This window comes from Neofelis nebulosa, chromosome 1 (assembly GCF_028018385.1).
Source record: "Neofelis nebulosa isolate mNeoNeb1 chromosome 1, mNeoNeb1.pri, whole genome shotgun sequence".
NCBI classification, from domain to species: Eukaryota; Metazoa; Chordata; class Mammalia; order Carnivora; family Felidae; genus Neofelis; species Neofelis nebulosa.
This window is the reverse complement of record NC_080782.1, coordinates 130385540-130404505: the sequence shown is the minus strand read 5'-3', so window position 1 is coordinate 130404505 and position 18966 is coordinate 130385540. Positions and strand designations below refer to the sequence as shown.

General features: G+C 38.0%; 1 protein-coding gene across 3 annotated transcripts in view; it reads left to right on the top strand.

Moving 5' to 3' along the window:
• Positions 1 to 18966, top strand: part of HSPA4 (heat shock protein family A (Hsp70) member 4) — a 48073-nt gene that overhangs the window by 16090 nt on the left and 13017 nt on the right. For all 3 annotated transcript variants that reach the window (XM_058736424.1, XM_058736439.1, XM_058736430.1), the window contains 9 exons: positions 1345 to 1467; positions 5242 to 5341; positions 5983 to 6116; positions 8109 to 8353; positions 13981 to 14057; positions 15957 to 16108; positions 16615 to 16721; positions 17407 to 17540; positions 18532 to 18713. In XM_058736424.1, the coding sequence (XP_058592407.1) occupies positions 1345 to 1467; positions 5242 to 5341; positions 5983 to 6116; positions 8109 to 8353; positions 13981 to 14057; positions 15957 to 16108; positions 16615 to 16721; positions 17407 to 17540; positions 18532 to 18713 (1254 nt within the window). The remainder of the gene's footprint in view (positions 1 to 1344; positions 1468 to 5241; positions 5342 to 5982; positions 6117 to 8108; positions 8354 to 13980; positions 14058 to 15956; positions 16109 to 16614; positions 16722 to 17406; positions 17541 to 18531; positions 18714 to 18966) is intronic.

Sequence of the window (18966 nt, the reverse complement as noted above, 5' to 3'; positions counted from 1 at the left end):
TTCCCTCTACTCAGAGGTGGTGAGAGGAATCCAGAAGGGTGGATTGAGCTTTCCAGGCAACTCAGTTTAGCAAGAGGAGATTTGGTGTTTGAGACACCCCAGTTGGAGAAATCATGATCACGGGAATAGGCTCAAATGTAAGAGATGATGAGGATGATAAGAAAAAGGTAGTCAGTTGTGCTGTTGTAGCTGAGAATTAGGTTGAATTTGGAAGTGAAGAATTCTGATAACCAAAGACTAATCTTAGGACATCTGTGGCAATAATCTCAGAACAGTTTGAATGGGCTGGTAGTGGATAAATCTGGAGCACAGGGGAGGGGAAAAAGGGAAAAAAAGGAGGTGAATAAATGGAGGGTGCTTATAGTTAGGAAAGAAATAGGGATAGGTGTTGCCACATTGGTAATAAATGTTGTAAGAGCCAAAGGAGGAGGAGACTAGGGAAAAGACCCGGGGGACAAGTGGATCCAAGTACAAGAGTGGAGGAATTGACTAAGAAGCAAATGGGGAAGAAGAGGCAGCTTAGAAAGAGGCTTATGGGGAGGGAGGGGTACTTTCCCATCTTCATATGCAATAAAGTGAGATACTCCTAGATGGTGAGCCAGAATATATGAGGAGTGGGTTGGGGAGTGAAGAGGTAAGGAGAAGGTGGGGTGCGGGTTCACTTGGAGCAGTGGAAAGAAGAGAGGTCTGTTTTGTGGTATGGATTGTATTTGGGGAAATATGGACCTTTGGGATGGGGCTTATCCCAGGCAGTCTTTCGGCTTTTAAAGTTTGCAAATCTTATCCAAGTTGCACATTTTTTGCAGCGTAGCGTATCTTGAATTAAATGAATAAATTCTTCAAATTCTTTAATTCAGAAGTCCTTATGGGGGTCAGGTCTGTCCTGGGTGTTGGCTATAGCAATGAACAAATGGGACAAAAACTTGTCCTCCAGTTAGATTGGATCCTAATTTTGGAAATGACCATAAAGTCACCACAGTAAACAAAGTAAAAACACGTATTAGTCCATGTGGCAAGAGTTTCCACCACCAGACCCCTTTATAGCGGTGCAGTGTGGGTCATGTGATTTATACCAGTTTACGTGTGCACAGGTAATTGTCTTAGGTTTTGTTGGTGGTCACTGTATATTGTTTATGTAATGGTACTTGTCTGCAGGTATTCATGTTTGACAAGCATGTTAAAAAGCTAAAAGTGACTTTAAAGTTATTTTTGCTTCCCTAAATAGTGTTTTGTTCCCTCTTGAGATAATGTTTCATTGATGATGTGTTACATATTGCTCATTTTAAGGCTTTTAGGACATGAGAAACTTTAATAAGCCTAGATCCTTTTGTTGTTTTATTGCAGGTAAAATATATGGAGGAAGAGCGAAATTTTACTACAGAGCAAGTGACTGCCATGCTTTTGTCCAAATTGAAGGAGACAGCAGAAAGTGTTCTTAAGAAGCCTGTTGTGGACTGTGTTGTTTCGGTGAGTTTGATCCCTTTGTTTTACTGGGGACTTGAGTGAAGAAGCACAGAAAAGAAACTTGTTAATTGCAAATAAAATTGCTTTTTGCCTTAGGTTGTGATTATTTTAAGAATTTATCGGGGCGCCTGGGTGGCGCAGTCGGTTAGGCGTCCGACTTCAGTCAGGTCACGATCTCGCGGTCCGTGAGTTCGAGCCCCGCGTCAGGCTCTGGGCTGATGGCTCGGAGCCTGGAGCCTGTTTCTGATTCTGTGTCTCCCTCTCTCTCTGCCCCTCCCCCGTTCATGCTCTGTCTCTCTCTGTCCCAAAAATAAATAAAAAATGTTGAAAAAAAAAATTAAAAAAAAAAAAAAAAAAGAATTTATCAAACTAGGCTACATTTTCTTGATGTTCTTTTCTGTCACATAGTTTTTATTCAGGTCTTCTCTATTCTTTTTTTTTTTTTTCCATTCTTATTTGAAGGCTTATCTCAAAGCCCACTTCCTCCTGGATTCCTTTTAGCACACAGCACAGTGCCTGGCACACAATAGCTACTCATTTGTTGAATTAGTTGAATACTCTCAGTTATGTTGTCATTTTCTTCATTTCCATTTCGGTATTTTTGCTATTTTGATCTTGTCTTTTCCATATCCCTCTTAGGATGGCAGCCTGGCTCTGTGTAGCTTTGTGCTTGTAGGACAGTGGAGTCCTTAGGAACTGTTGGATTTGGGTGGATGTCTTGGCTTTGCAACTGAATCTCCTTACTCTGCATTTGTTATCTTGGTATCTTAGCTCTGTAGCCTCTTTTGTCTTCATGTTGGTGTATTGGTCCGCAAAGCAAGGACTCTCTTGGGTGACTGTTTTGTCCTGCAGTCTGTTGTCTGGTAGATTCCTTGGTTCTTAGCTATCTAGTAAAGTAGAACTGACATTCGTCAGGAAGAAATAGATTATTGTTGTGTGCCATATTTTGGAGATGCAAAGAATAAAAGTGCTTCTTCTCATAAGAGCTCAGATTCAGTCCAGGCACTGTGTTTGTGTTTCCTAGATGCTTTCTGCCTTTCACTAACTGTTGTATTTTCACATTTGTCCCTGTTTCCCCCACCTAGTGCCCTAACTTTGGTCTTGAAATATGGCCAGTGTAGAAGAGAAATTTATGTACAGTGGCAGAATGCCTGAGTGGCTTTTCCAGCTTTTGAGATCAAGTTAAGAGGTGACGTATTAAGTCATGTGTTAGGGGTCCTCTAGACTACACTGAGTTTCAGTGACTTGCCAGGAGAATTTGTAGAACTTACCACATAGCCATACTCAAGCATAGATTTATTACAGTGAAAAGATAACAAAGCACAATCAACAGAGGGAAAAGTACATGGGCATTGTTTGGAGGAAACCAGGTACAGACTTCCAAGAGTCCACTTGCAAGGTTCTTGATGTGCTTGATTCTTCCAGCAACATGTTTTGTTAACATGTGACATACTCAACACTAGGGAAGTTCTGCCTGAACTTAGGAGTTGTGGATTTCTAACTGGAGGTCAGTTATGTAGGTAGTACCTTGTGCCTAACCTGTACCAAAGTTCTAGACCCCCAGAAGGAAGGTAACTATTTAGCATAAATAATGTTGTATAAGCAGTTTAGGTGTAGTGAGCCACTCTTGTTATTTAGGGAGATTTTTCTTTGAATTTAGTGACCTGTTTCTCAGTTAAGTTACTCTGTGCCAGGATAGCGCTAACCTTTTCATCAGGCCTTTCTAAGGCCTTTCAAAGACAGCAGTCTTTGGCCCCTCTGTGAACCCTTCTGCACAGGTACTGCCCCAGCTCTTGGTATCATGTTATATCTAATAGCTATATAAATAGAGCCTGGGTGTATTTTGCTTTATTTATCAATTGATTATTGTTAAAACATAAACTTTAATTTTTTGGAAAGGTAATAGTAGCCCCATTGTTCAGAAATCAAATTGGCCCTTCTGCACCCTCTGCTTACCTAGTAGGAAGTTTTTTCTTCCCAGATGTTACGAGTTTTATTACTTGGTTACAGATCTTTCCAGAGGTTTTTGTGTACCCAAGTAAATACGTATATATCCTTTTTCTTAAAATGTTTATTTTGAGAGAGCACAAGTTGGGGAGAGGGGCAGAGGGAGGGAGAGAGAGAATCCCAAGCAAGCTCCATGTTCAGCATGGAACCCGAAACGGGGGTCAGTCCCACAATCCTGGGATCCTGACATGAGTCGACATCAAGAGTCAGACCCAACTGACTGAGCCACCCAGGCGCCCTTGTATATATCTTTTTTTACTTTCATTTTTCTCCCCCCCCCCCACCCCCTTAAAAAAATTTGTTTTTGATGTTTATTTGTTTTTGAGAGAGAGTGTGAGCAGAGAGGAACAGAGAGAAAGGGAGACACAGAATCTGAAGCAGACTCCAGGCTCTGAGGTATCAGCACAGAGCCTGATGTGGGGCTTGAACTCAACAGAGTGTGAGATCATGACCTCAGCCGAGAGCAAGAGTCAGATGCCTAATTGACTGAGCCACCCAGGCACATCCAGGTTTTTTTTTAATTGTAAAGAATTAAAAAAAAAAAGTTACATTGTAGTGAGTAAATTTGAACAGATAGATATTTTTCATGTGTGATGTTTGTTTCTAGGGCTAAATTCCTAGAAGTAAAATTGTTACGACAGAGAGTTTCTCTGTATTTGTAATTTCAACAGCTGTTGTTTCATTGCCCTTTAAAGAATTTTACTAATTTAAACTTCTACCAGTAGTGTGTGATAGAGCTTGTTTGACCACAGCTTCACCAGAAGAGTTATTGGTGAATCAGCTAATTCCATAATAGTTGAATAATGTATGTAATTTTAATGTTTTACTCTTTAGGTGAAGTTGAGAACATTTTTCAATTTAAGAGCCCTTTTGTATTTCCTTTTCTGTAAAACATTCTTATCTTTTGCTCATTTTAAGTTTATGGTCTACATATTGATTTGTAGTTCTTCATATGATAGATGAGCTCTACCCTTTTATAATATGAGTTGCAAATATTTTTCCCCATTTGGTCATTAGAATTTTTATGAGTCAAATAGGTTAATCTTTAAAACATTTTTTTTTTTTTTACTTCTAGTTGGCATGCTGTGTTACATTAGTTTCAGTTGTAAAACTTAGTGATTTGATAAGTTTATACATCATGCTATGTTCACCACAAGTATAGCTACCATCTGTCCTCCTGCATTGCTATTCAAACATAATATTTTCTTTCTCTTTTTTTCCTACTATATTTTGTGTTTTAGTTAGAGAATTTCTTACTCTAATGGTAAAAATTCCCTTTCCTTCTAGTACTTTTTTTTTTTTAACTGTTAAATCTTTAAAATATATTATTAGGTGTGCAGTAAGGATGCAACTTGATTTTTTTCTTTCTGTATGACTATCCATTTGTTCTAACAGTACTTACTGAATATTCGAACTTTACTGGTTTGAAATACTTCCTTGATCATATACAGAAAAAATCGCTGTACGTATTTGAGGGCATTTCTGGATTTTACTGTTTGTCTATTTGTTTTTTATTTATTTCTTTTGAGAGAGAACAAAGGTGAGCTGAGGAGGGGCAGAAGGAGGGAAAGAGAGAGAATCCCAAGTAGGCTCTGCCCAGTGCAGGACTTGAGCCCAGGTACTGTGAGATGATGACCTGAGCTGAAATCAAGAGTCTGGAAGCTTAACTGACTCAGCCACCCAGACACCCCACGATTGTACTGTTTTTTTGGCAGGTGTATTTTAAATGAGGACTCTCTCATATAGTAAACTGGCACATTTTTTTTGTAGGTTCCTTGTTTCTATACCGATGCAGAAAGACGATCAGTGATGGATGCAACACAAATTGCTGGTCTTAATTGCTTACGATTAATGAATGAAACTACTGCAGGTAACAGGGACTGTTAACATTCTTGACTTGCTGAATCTGGATGGTTCTGCAATCTTAAAACCCTGGGGTTTCTTGTTCTTCATTTTGCTTGGAGCACTTACTACCTGTGTGCCACAGTATTTTTGGTTACTGTGTCACGCGTGAAGAATTCATCTGACCGGTGCTTTTTCTTTATCTGCCTAGCACTAACTTTGATATTTAATCACGTTTGTTTGGAAGGCTAGCAGATATTGTGTGTTCAGAGCAGTGCCTAGATTCAAAATCGACCTTTTCTCCACTTCTATTATGAGGTGTAAAGCAGCATCCAGAAGGAGATAACGTGGAAATGTTGAGATGGCACAAAGGTAGAAGAAATCCCAGAAAATATGTTTGGAAAACTGGGGGAAGTGGTTTGGGAAAAATTGGCAAAGTCATTGGAATTGGAAATTGGAAACATTAAGGAAGTCTAAGGGAATGTCAGCATTTTATTCTTTGAAGTTCATGTTCCTCATGAATAAATTATACAAAGTATATGAAGAATTTGATTCTTTCTAAAATAGTATGTGTAGTCATACTATTTACTATATAAATTTTTTTTTTTTTACTTAATTGAACTTTAAATGTACTACTTAAATGATACATTGAATTTTTTTCTTATGTAGTTGCTCTTGCATATGGAATCTATAAGCAAGATCTTCCTGCCCTAGAAGAGAAACCAAGAAATGTAGTTTTTGTAGACATGGGGCATTCTTCTTATCAAGTTTCTGTATGTGCATTTAATAGAGGGAAACTTAAAGTAAGTATATTATTTTTGGAAAATGTGATTTCAAGTGTGTGATAATGAGGAATTTATGGGAGACAATTGAAAAAATATATTAAAGCGTTTTGTTTCATCAATGGAAGCTTAGTATGAATGATTTAAACTAGAAACTAGGTATGTAGGGATAGTGTAGAAGTTGTAATTTTTCAGGAGTTGGCGTAGTGTGAAGCAGAGAGTGTAGACCTTGAGGAAGAAGCTCTTAAGATTTCTGATCCTTACTTATCTACAATGTGTGGAAAATAATACTTACCTTAGAGGCTTACTAGGATTCTTTAACATTGAGTCCCTTTGTGTATTTTACACTGAGGATTGAAGAGATGACAAAGGTATCCTCTTCTTGCTCTTAAGGTTTTGAATGTTCTGGGAAAAGAGTATAGGGACTGGAACTTGGATGGCCAAAAAGAAACCAGACTGAGAGAGATAGTCCAGATTTCTGGAAACCTTAGAGCTCTGGAGAGAGTTTTGTACACTGAGAAGTCTAGCAGTATCAAAGACAAAGAGGGCCAGAGAGTATCTGGTCAACATTTGAATTTGCTGGTATATGCTGCTTCCACAGTGGGATATAAAATCAGTTCTGCAGGTGATTTTATCTAGAATTTGCTTAAGAACCAAGGAGTTTTTGAGTGCATTATTTAATTATTAGGGTTGTGTATCAGGGTTGTTTGTGTCAAGGCCTAAATTGCATTTCTCCCTCAAATTTGGGGGTTGTTGGGGAGGGACTGACTGAAAATAAATGTTAAATTTGGGGCGTGTTGAGACTCTGTTACAGTCCTGTTATTTTGAAAACTAGACTTGGTTTCACTTAACATTCTGATTTATATTGTTTTTAGGCCTTTTTTTTTTTTTTTTGTTAAATAAAAAGGAAAATCTTTGGGGTGGTTGGGAAATAATAACAGGTTCATGATTTTTACAGATATAAATAATGAACCAAGTGTAATTATTAGTACTTAAAACTTTTACTCACTAATAAAAGGCTTTATTTCTAAAATACATTGTATACTTTCACCTTTTTGAACAGAAGCTACTGGCCATAATTTAGCTTTGGCTTTGGTTCATAGTGATGTGTATTAGTTATTGATTACCTGCCCTTTTTCTCCCTCCCTAATTATCCTTTATTGCTATTTGTCAGTTTTGGAGTTACAATTAAAATTTACTTATTATGAAAACATCCCCAAACTTGGAAAACATTTACATGAAAAGAAAAACATTCACAGTTGTACTACTCTGAACAGGTTGCTGTATTTCATTTTAGTTTTTAGAAGAAAACAAAATTGTAATTAGACTATATTCAGTTCTGTGCCCTGTTTTTCTTTTTCTTCACAACATTTCCCCACAACATTTATCATTGAATAGATTGTTTTTATTGATTTTATTTTTTCCTCAAGGCTGTCATCTCTTATTTGGTCTGTCTTCTATTAGTGAATCTAACTAGATTTAGTTTGCTTCTAATCTGCTAAAGATTTGGGTAATGGATAACGAAAGCTAATGAAATTTCTACAAGTTGCTGTGAATTAAGCCTTTAGCATGTTTTTTGATAGTAAACTGCATAGAGCTAGGCCTTTGATATTAATCATAGTTCTGTGATGGCAAGAAGACCAGAATTGCAGTGACATGTTACTGCATTTCGCTTTGGATATGTAATTTTAGTTTGCAGTCAGATTGGCCTAGTGGAAAGAGCTTGAATTTTGGAATTGAGGGAATTGAGGGGATTGGGTTTTGGGTTGTACTTCTGCCACTTACTAGCTTTGTGACCTGCAGATGATCTGATTCATCTGGGCCTGTAGCATCATCTGTAAATTGGGGATTACAGTGTCTTTTTTCACAATGTTTGTAACCGTGATTAAATGACATGTGCACATTACTTTGTTTCAAACTTAATGTGTCCCCTTGTTAATTTACCAGTTAAATATATATCATGATAAAAATTCAATTGATTGGTTAATTTTTGAATTATCTTTTTTTCCTAAGGTTCTGGCCACTGCATTTGACACAACACTGGGAGGCAGAAAATTTGATGAGGTGTTAGTAAATCACTTCTGTGAAGAATTTGGGAAGAAATACAAGCTAGACATAAAATCCAAAATTCGTGCATTATTACGACTGTCTCAGGAGTGTGAGAAACTGAAGAAATTGATGAGTGCAAATGCTTCAGACCTCCCTTTGAGCATCGAATGTTTTATGAATGATGTTGATGTATCTGGGACTATGAATAGGTAATCAGATCACTATTTTAATGTTAAACTCAACTGTGATTTTTTTCTCCACTTATATTAGCATTTATTTAGCTAATTGTTGAAATTACCGTGATTGTTGTAAGCTAACTTCTGTAGGTAAAAAGTAGAGACCATTCAGCATCCTGCGTTTTCTGAAGTTTGGATTTGATTATTCTAATAATTTAGACTAATCTCTTTTACCTCATTATTTCAGTAAGTTGGTAGCTCTTGACAGGTGCTGCTGCATGTATTATATGTGAGTTGCCAGTTTTCAAAAAATCAGGGCAAGGTGCTTTAATGCTGAATAATTCTGAATTTGATTTAGTCATTGATTCAGAAATTGGTGTTCTTGAGTAGTTGAGGGTCACTTGCGGGCAGCAGCTCTTTTTATACAGTGCTGCAAGAATTCTGTGTTACTGATGTTTCATGGCTATCCTCAGAAATACCCAGAATGTTACCGTTGTCTAGTTGGGTTGCTTGGATGATGAGTGGTAAGTTCTTTAGGACGTGAACTCTACTGATAGAAGTCAGGCATGGTTGATGGCTTGTTTGGGGAAAGTGTGGCCTCAGTTATCCTCAAAAAATTGAGATCGAATTTGAATTAGATTTACTGTGCCTAGTAACCACATTTGTAATCACCTTTCCTCTCTACTTGAAAGTGATGGTTTTCATTTTTATTAAGCAGCATTGTGTGTGTATGTGTTGGGTGGTCTGGGGGGCAAAGGAGTACCAGGGTATCTTCCAGAAATTGTTAGTAGAATGTTTTGTGGTAATTAGAGCCAAGTAGACATTTGTAAGTGGTTTATACTTTCTAAAAACAGTTAATTAACCTGTGTGCTTTTTGTTTTCAACAGTTGTATTTTATGGACATCGAGTGCAAAGCTGTCATATTCTCTAGTTTATTGTCTTCATTTAGTCTGTAGTGCTCACCAGCAGTCTTTTTTTTTTTTTTTTTTTAACTAATGAAACCAGATCATTTCCGCCATCTAGCATTTCTTCTGATTAACTTTTGATGGGGTAAAATCCACGTAACGCTTTAAAATGAACAACTCTGTGCCATTTAGTACATTCACATTGTTGTGTGGTGACCACCTCTGTCTAGTGACAGAATGTTCTCATCGCCCCAAAATAAAACCTCATAGCCATTAAGCAGTTACTTCCCATCTTCCCTTGCCTCTCTTGTGTGGCAAACACTACTTTTTTTTTTTTTTTTTTTAAATCTCTATGGGTTTACCTATTCTGGGTGTTTCATGTAAATAGAAGTGTGCACTATGTGTTTTGCCATTTTTGTGTCTGACTTTAACACCGTGTTATCTGTGTTCACCATTCATGTTGTAGCATGTATTGTTCTTCTATGCTTTTTATGGCAAATAGTATTTTGTTTGTATAGATAACATCACTTTTGTATCCTTTCATCACCTAATGGACCTTTGGGTTGTTTCTACCTTTTAGTTATCGTGAATGGTGCTTCTGTGACTGTTCATGAATACATGTTTGTTTGACTATCTTGTTTTCTGTTCTTTTGGGAATAAATGTAGGAGTGGAATTGCTGAGTCATATGGTAATTCTATGTTTAGTTTTTTGAGGAATTGCCAAACTATTTTCCTCAGCAGTTGGACCATTTTACATTCTCGCCAGCAGTGTACAAGGGTTTCAATTTCACCACATTGTTGCTGACGCTTGTTACTACTACTTTATGTTAATGTCTCTCCATCATTTGAGTTGTTGGAAGGATATTTCCCTGATGGGGTTCTAAAAAATAGCACATGTGAACTCTGATAAGTTCTTGACTGTTGATGACAGTTTTCCATGTCCACCGTTTGGTTGGATAGAACATAACCTTAGCTTCTGTTCTTTCCTTGATTATCTTAAATGGAATAATATTCTCCTTTGGCATATAGCATCGCTGTGGGATTATGACAGTGTACTTTTCAGTTACTTGTTCTTTTTGTTAGATGCCCCCCCCCCCCCCCTTTTAATTGATAATTTACAAATAACTTGGTTTTGTTGCTGGTGGTTTTTGATCTGTTTTTCCCAGGTATGCAGTGTGCATTTTCGGTATATAGTTTCATAGCTATTTAAATATGAGGGGTTTTTTTCTTGAATTACATCATTCAATACTTGTTCTGTTCTTGTGCTTTGATTTTATTCTTTCAGAATTTAATTTTTTTTAGAATGAGAGTGTTGCGTGAACGGGGAGAAAGGCAGAGGAGGAGAGAGTCTTAAGCAGGCTCCATGCCAGCACGGAGCCTGATGTGGGGCTCAGTATGACCCTGAGATCATGATCTGAGCAGAAATCAAGAGATGAATGCTTAACCGACCGAGCCACCCTGGTGCTCTGGGTGAATTCTATAGTTATGTGAATTATTTTTCCAAACAAATTTTAAAAAGAATCAAAAAGCCTCTACCATTGCTTTTGACATCTTTCTAGACTTCTCTCTGCACTTTTTTTTTTCATTGTTTTTATGTTGGATATTTTCAAGTATTCAACACAACAAAGAATTTTATAGTGAACATTCTTAAGCTGCCACTTGGGTTCTATTTATAACATTAACAGTACTTGTTTTGTCATGTACCTATTCATCTATTCATCCTTCTGTCTACCCACCAATTTGTTTTGGTGCATCTCAAAATAGTGCACATCTATCTGTATACTTATCCCCAAATACTAAAGTATGCATAGTAATCAGAAATCAGTGTTTTATAGTTTTTGGTTTTTTATTTAGTGACACACTCAATTTTTAAATGTTCATTTGCTGGGTTTTGACAAGTGCACACATCTTTGTAACTAGTACCCTTATCATGAAATAGACCACCTTGGACAAGTTTCCTCAGGCCTTCATCCCCAGGGGCAGCCACTTAGGGGATTTTTCATTTTAGGGGCTCATAGATTACAATTCCCTGTTCTAGAACTTTTAAAGTGTTTTTTTTTTTTTTTTTAAATTTAAGATTTTTGAGTTTATTAAAAAAAAATTTTTTTTAACATTTTATTTATTTTTGAGACAGGGAGAGACAGAGCATGAACAGGGGAGGGTCAGAGAGAGGGAGACACAGAATCTGAAACAGGCTCCAGGCTCTGAGCTGTCAGCACAGAGCCTGACGCGGGGCTCGAACTCACGGACTGTGAGATCATGACCTGAGCCGAAGTCGGCCGCTTAACCGACTGAGCCACCCAGGCGCCTCGAGTTTATTTATTTTGAGAGAGAGAGAGTGCCCATGTGTGAGCTGGGAAGGGACCTAGAGAGTGAAAGAGAGAGAATGAGAGAAAAGAATCCCAAGCAGTTTCAGGGAGGAGCTATACCTTATGATTGTGACATCGTGACCTGAACTGAAACCAAGAGTTGGACGCTTAACTCACTGAGCTATGCAGGTACCCCTAGAACTTCTTATAAATGCAGTCATATAGTATGTAGTTTTGTGTAAGACTTCTTTTGCTTTGCATAAAACTCGAGTTTGACTTAGTTGTTGCATGTGTCATTTGTTCCTCGTGTGTGCTGACTAGTGTGCCATTATAGGGTTATTGTTTTCTTGATGGACACTGGCTTTTTCCAGTTTTATTGCTATTAGGGAAAAAAACTCATAAAATTTTTTTTGGCGGGGCATGGGGCACCTGGGTGGCTCAGTTGGTTGAGTGTCTGACTTTGGCTCAGGTCATGTTCTCACAGTTCATGAGTTCAAGCCCCATAGTGGGCTCACTGCTGTTAGAGTGGAGCCTGCTTTGGATCTTCTGTCTCCTTCTCTCTCTGCCTCTCCCCTGCTCATGCTCTCTCTCTCAGAGATAAATACCATATTAAAAACATAAAAAAATTATTTTTATGTTTATTTTTGAGAGAGAGAGTGTGGACGAGAGCCGGGAGGGGCAGAGAGAGAGAGAGGGAAGAGAGAATCCTATGCAGGCTCTGCACTGACAGTGAGGCTTCAACTCATGAACCATGACCTTAACCAGAATCAAGAGTTGGACTCTCAACTGCCTGAGCCACCCAGGCGCTCAGGAAAAAACTCATTTTAAACGGTCACCAACACGTAAGGGATTCAGTTGTTTTATGTCCTCATCAATATTGGCATAGGTGGTCTTAAATTTTGGCTCTTCTGGTGTGTTGTATATTCTGTACCTCAGAGATACAATTCATAAAAGTCATACTCTTAAAGTGTGTAATCAGTGGGTTTTAATACATTCACAAAATTTGTAGCCATTACCACAAGGAAGTTGTAGAATATTTTCATCATCTCATAAACCCTGGATGAGCTGTCAAGCTATTAAAAAACTTGGAGAAACCCTAAATGCATATTTCTAAACAAAAGAAGCCAGTTTGAGAAGTTTCCATGCTGTTTGATTTCAGGGGGAGTGAGCGATGAATAGGTGGAGCATAGGATTTTTAGGGCAGTGAAGCTATTCCATACGCCTTTATCAAGCTGGATACTTACTATCATACATTTGTCAAAGCCTATAGAACCCTAGTGTATATTACTATATGTGTCTGTATTGGGAAGGTATCACGCTAATGCAAGATGTTAATAGGAGAATTGTGGGGGGCTGGTGAGGGGTATGTGGGAATTCTCTGTACTTTCTGTATATTTCTCTGTAAACCTAAAACTGAAAGTGTTTGAAGGAAAAAAAAAAAGGAAAAAAATTGTACCCATTTGCTGTCTTTCACCATCTGTTTCTCCTACTGCAGCCCTAGGCAGCTATTCTTCTGCTTTTTGGATTTGCCCACTCTGAACATTGCATACAAATGGAGTCCTATAATATGTTTTCTTCTTTTTTAAAAAAAATTTTTTTAAGGGCGCTGGGGTGGCTCACCTAAGCGTTTGACTTCTGCTCAGGTCATGATCTCACAGTTTGTGGGTTTGAGCCCCACGTTGGGATCTTTGCTGACAGCTGAGAGCCTGGAGCCTGCTTCAGATTCTGTGTCTCCCTTTCTCTGTCCCTCTCTCTCTCAAAAATAAAAAATTTTTTAATGTTTTTTATTTATTTTTGAGAGAGAGCGAGAGAGAGTGCTCAAGCGGGAGAGAGGCAGAGAGAGAGGGAAACAGAGGATCTGAAGCCGGCTCCGCGCTGTGAGTACAGAGCCCCATGTGGAGCTTGAACTCATGAAACGAACTGTGAGATCATGAACTGAGCCGAAATCAAGAGTTGGCTCTTAATCCACTGAGTCACCTGGGCGCCCCTAATATGTGTTCTTTTTTGATTGGCTTCTTTCACCTCACATAATTTTTTAAAAGTTTAATAACCATCTTTTAACCAATATTAGTCTCTGTTACTGTATTCATTCCTTTTTATTCCTGAATACTGCTTGATGGACATTAGGTTTTTTTCTACTTTTTTGGCTGTTGTGAAGAATATTTATGTGCAATTTTTTGTGTGGACTTGTGTTTTCAATTAGTTTGGTTGTATACCTGGAGTGGAATTGTTGGGTCATAGGGTAACACTGTGTTTAACATTTTGAGGAATTGACAAATCCTTTGCCAAAGTAGCCACCATTTTGCATTCTCACCAGGAATATGTGAAGGGTCCAATTTCTTTACATTCTTGCCAATACTTGTTATTACCTACCTTTTGATTATAGCCATGTATTCCCCACATAAAAGTGGAATGTGATTTGAACCTATTGCTGTTTTTTTCATAGAGGCAAATTTCTGGAGATGTGCGATGATCTCTTAGCTAGAGTGGAGCCACCACTTCGTAGTGTTTTGGAACAGGCCAGTAAGTATTATTGTGACTGAGTTGTTTGTATAATTCAGGCTCTTTGGAAAATGTCATTTATAACTTTTTGTTAAAGTTATATACATTTTCATTGTATGAACTGCTTTATTGCTGCATGAAGCTTCTTGTTATCTATATTTTTCCTCTGGAGCACCCCAGCCCCACCCTTTTGATCATATTGTCCAGTGAAATCTAATAATTTTCTCGAGTTAATTCAGACTCACAGATGGATATAAGCATCTCATTTATTGGTAAAAATTGTCTTTTGCATTGCTGCTTATTCTAGTCTTAAAGCCTTTTCTGTCAGTGAATCTTTTGCTGACTGAGAAATACAGCAAAGGGAGGATGTGATAACCACATAGCTATTTTAACAGGATGCTTTAATTTTATCTCTAGCTAAAAGTAGAAGTTTGATTTAGGGGGGGCGCCTGGGTGGCTCAGTCGGTTAAGCATCTGACTTCGGCTCAGGTCACGATCTCACGGTCTGTGAGTTCGAGCCCCGCGTCGGGCTCTGTGCTGACAGCTCAGAGCCTGGAGCCTGTTTCCGATTCTGTGTCTCCCTCTCTCTCTCTGACCTTCCCCCGTTCATGCTCTGTCTCTCTCTGTCTCAAAAATAAATAAACATTAAAAAAAAATTAAAAAAAAAAAAAAAAAAAAAGAAGTTTGATTTAGGAATGTATCCTTAATTTTTCTAAAACCTTCAACATACTTTTATTTGGAACCCGCTGTTGTGTTGGTTGCTGAGTGTTTCAGTGTGTTGAGATATACTGTCATCTTGACAAAGGCCCAGCTCTTAAATCAGAGTGACTATGGCACACTGGCATGTACTTTTCCATACTGGGATATCCATTTCTTTAAATAGCCCTTCTCAACATATCGTATTTGTTGCATAAAATGTGGGGTTAGTATTTTATGAATGACTGAAGACGTTTGATGTGCACCTTCTTTACTTCTTTTATAAGGAGGCCGTACCTGTATTATTAATGTTCTAGATGGAATATTCAGGTGGCTAGACGTGCTTTGAATGCTTTTTCTTTCATGCCACATCAGGATCACTCAGTATTTCAAGGCTCTCTTATATTTCCTTTGGCTAGCTTAAGTATTGGTGTTTAAACAATTCTTTGGTACTGTTTCAGAGATTACAGGGTCTGTACACTGCAGGGCATTGAGTATTCCTGGCACTCACCTCTTAAGTCCCAGTATTGTGCCACACTGTCCTTGTTATTTTGTGCATTAAAACATAACCTACTTGGGTCACCTGGGTGGCTCAGGAGGTTAAGCGCCCGACTTTGGCTCAGGTCATGATCTCACAGTTCACAGGTTCCAGCCCCACATCAGGCTCTGTGCTGGCTGGCTGTGCAGGCTGAGCCTGCTTGGAATCCCCCCCCGCCCCCTGCCCCCCAGAGAGAAAGAGAGAGAGAGACAGAGAGAGAGAGAGAGAGACAGAGAGACTGTGTGTGTGTGTGTATGTATGTATGTATATGTATGTATGGGTAGTGGTGGTGGTGGCTGTGGGGTGAAGGAGTGGTGCGGTTTTGTTACGTTTTAAGTTACTTTGTGTTAAGATGTTACATTGCTCTTTTATTTCAATGCAAAGTACTAATTTATTTATTTTTTTTTAATTAAAAAATTTTTTTAAGATTTTTTTATTTGAGAGAGAGAGAGGATGCATGTGATGCATATATGTGTGTGGGAGGGGCAGAAGGAGGGAGAGAGAGAATCCTAAGCAGGCTCTATGCTGTCAGTGCCGAGCCCGTCATGGGGCTTAGTCTCACAAATTGTGCGATCATGACCTGAGCTGAAATCAAGAGTCAGACACTTAACTGACTGAGCCATCCTGCTGCCCCGTAAAGTACTAAAGATTGTTTTAATCTAAATCTTCTAATCATCTTAAAATAGAGTTAAAGAAAGAAGATATTTATGCAGTGGAGATAGTTGGTGGTGCGACACGAATCCCTGCAGTGAAAGAGAAGATCAGCAAATTTTTTGGAAAAGAACTTAGTACAACATTAAATGCTGATGAAGCGGTCACTCGAGGCTGTGCGTTGCAGGTGAGCTTTCTTTCATAGGTAGCCAGCCATTTATAGGTTATTGTTCCCAGATGGCTTTGCTTTTCTGTATTCACTAATAATCTGAGGTCACCTCAGGATGATCTGTAGGTGTAAGGTTCTGAAATTTTAGTTTTTAAAATGGATATCACAGGTGGTATTGATAAATGGAATTGTACCCTGTAATACACAGTAAGATAAATTAATTTATTAGAAGCATATGTAAGCCTGAGATATTATGAGAATTTGGCATACTAATCGTCTATATATGAAGTAATCTTCTACATCAGTTAAGTAAAGGTTTAAGTTAATGGGAAAATGGTAAGTAATGGCTGGAAGATAATTCGACAAATGATAACAAGTTTTTAAAACCACTTAGACATCATTAAATAATTAATGTAAATACTTAAAAACCATTGATGGTTTTTTGAAGTTATTATTTATACATCTCATAATAGTTCATAATGTCTGTACTTGTCATATGGAATTTTTAAAAATTATTATTCTAGTGTGCAATCTTATCGCCTGCTTTCAAAGTCAGAGAATTTTCTATAACTGATGTAGTACCATATCCAATATCTCTGAGATGGAATTCTCCAGCTGAAGAAGGGTCAAGGTAATAACACTTATTATTTTTATTTATTTATTTTTTTTAATTTTTTTTTTTTCAACGTTTTATTTATTTTGGGACAGAGAAAGCCAGAGCATGAACGGGGGAGGGGCAGAGAGAGAGGGAGACACAGAATCGGAAACAGGCTCCAGGCTCCGAGCCATCAGCCCAGAGCCTGACGCGGGGCTCGAACTCACGGACCGCGAGATCGTGACCTGGCTGAAGTCGGACGCTTAACCGACTGCGCCATCCAGGCGCCCCCACTTATTATTTTTATATTTAAAGTTAACTTAGTATTAGGTCTGAGTAAAATATTGCCCTCTGTTTCACCTTTTACAAATCCGTAACGTTTTGTCACAGTGCATGAAGCAGAGTGATGCCTTACTTTAGTCTTGAGAATAAATTTGTGTCCTTATTTAGTTTCCTGTTGATCCGACTGAAATAATTGAAGCCTTTTATGTGCTTATTGAAGTATATTCCTTTTCTTAAAATTGATTTTATACGTATGTATAGATAGACATGTCGGTTTTTTATTTTCCTTGGAAGCTCTTCTATCCTGGAAATGATGCCAGATGAGAGAGCAAGAGAAGAGTAACTAGAGCCATGCTATAATTACTAACATAGCGGACATTGGTAAAAGTGTTCAGGAATATCTTAAATTGGTGTGTTTTTGTCTTTTTCCTTTATCTAGTGACTGTGAAGTCTTTACAAAAAATCATGCTGCTCCTTTCTCTAAAGTACTCACCTTTTATAGAAAGGAACCTTTCACTCTTGAGGCCTATTATAGCTCTCCGCAGGATTTGCCCTATCCAGATCCTGCTATAGGTAAGTAGAGTTGGGAATTAAAAAAAAAAAAAAAAAAGTACTTGGGAGAACTGGGATAGCAGAGCAAATACAATATTCTGAAGTTTAGTTCATACACAAAAAACCTTTGCCAGTCTTTTTACCAGTTCAGTACTAGCAGGATGGTTATTATTTAATTTGGTCTCCTATTATGTGGGCAGTTATTTCTTGGTTAACGAACATAGTGGGTATACCTTGCACATAATATTCCTAGGTACTGAAAAAGAGTTAAATTCAGTTTTGACCATAACACAGAGTTATACACAGAAAATCATTAGGAAATTGTTATATCAGTACCCTAGGTCATGGATCCATGTTGGTTAGAGTCTTCATAGACTCTCAGAAACTCTTACAATCTGGAAATAATACCAGGTAAAGAGAGAGAAATTAGAGTTACATGATAATTACAGACTTAGAATGCATGAGTCAAGTATAGGAATACCGTGAATGATACTTAGAAGCTATGGGAAAGGTAATCTCTGTTTTCCTCATTTATAAACTGGAATAAGAATGATCATTCATATTTTGCAGAGGTTTGTGGATTATAAAACTTAAGTAAAACTCTGGTATACTAACTGACTCCGTGTATGGCAATTTTTTGGTAAATGACAGAAGCAGTATGGAATCCCTGGGTTTGTTTTTTTTTTTCAGTAGTGGAGAAGGTGACATCGGTTTAGGAACTTATCTGGCAGTGGCATATAAAGATGAATTGTAGTAAGGGACCAATGGTAAGAGAATGTTTGGAGGGTTAGGAGACGTTTGAATCCTTAATTAGGACAAGGTACTAAGAGTTCGACTATTTGTGAAAGAAGAAGGAGAAATCTGATGATCATGTAAGCTTGTAAGAGTATTTGAAGCATCATGTTACTGACTTACACTGGGAAATGGGCATAACCTGGCGATATAGGCATATATTCATGTTTGAATTCGTCCTCTCAGGTCATATTTTCTCTTTTGTCTCATATGTCCCTAGCTCAGTTTTTAGTTCAGAAAGTCACTCCTCAGTCTGATGGCTCCAGTTCAAAAGTGAAAGTCAAGGTGCGAGTAAATGTCCATGGCATCTTCAGTGTGTCTAGTGCATCTCTAGTGGAAGTGCTCAAGTTTGAGGAAAATGAGGAACCAATGGAAACAGATCAGAATGCAAAGGAGGAAGAGGTAATTTGGATGTTTTATACCAGAGGTGACTTGGCTAGAAATTCTAGCAAATTTACTGGGTGGCAAGGGAGGAACTTTGTGACAGAGTGCTGAGGGTGAGTTTGCACGTGTCCCCTTATTCAAGCAGATACGTCTTTATACAATCTTTCAGTTATTTTTGATTCTGATTACTGAAGAATGCTTGGAGTCTCAGTTATTTTCACAAGTAGATTGTATTCTCATTGGAATCATGCACTGGGCCTCATCCTTCTTG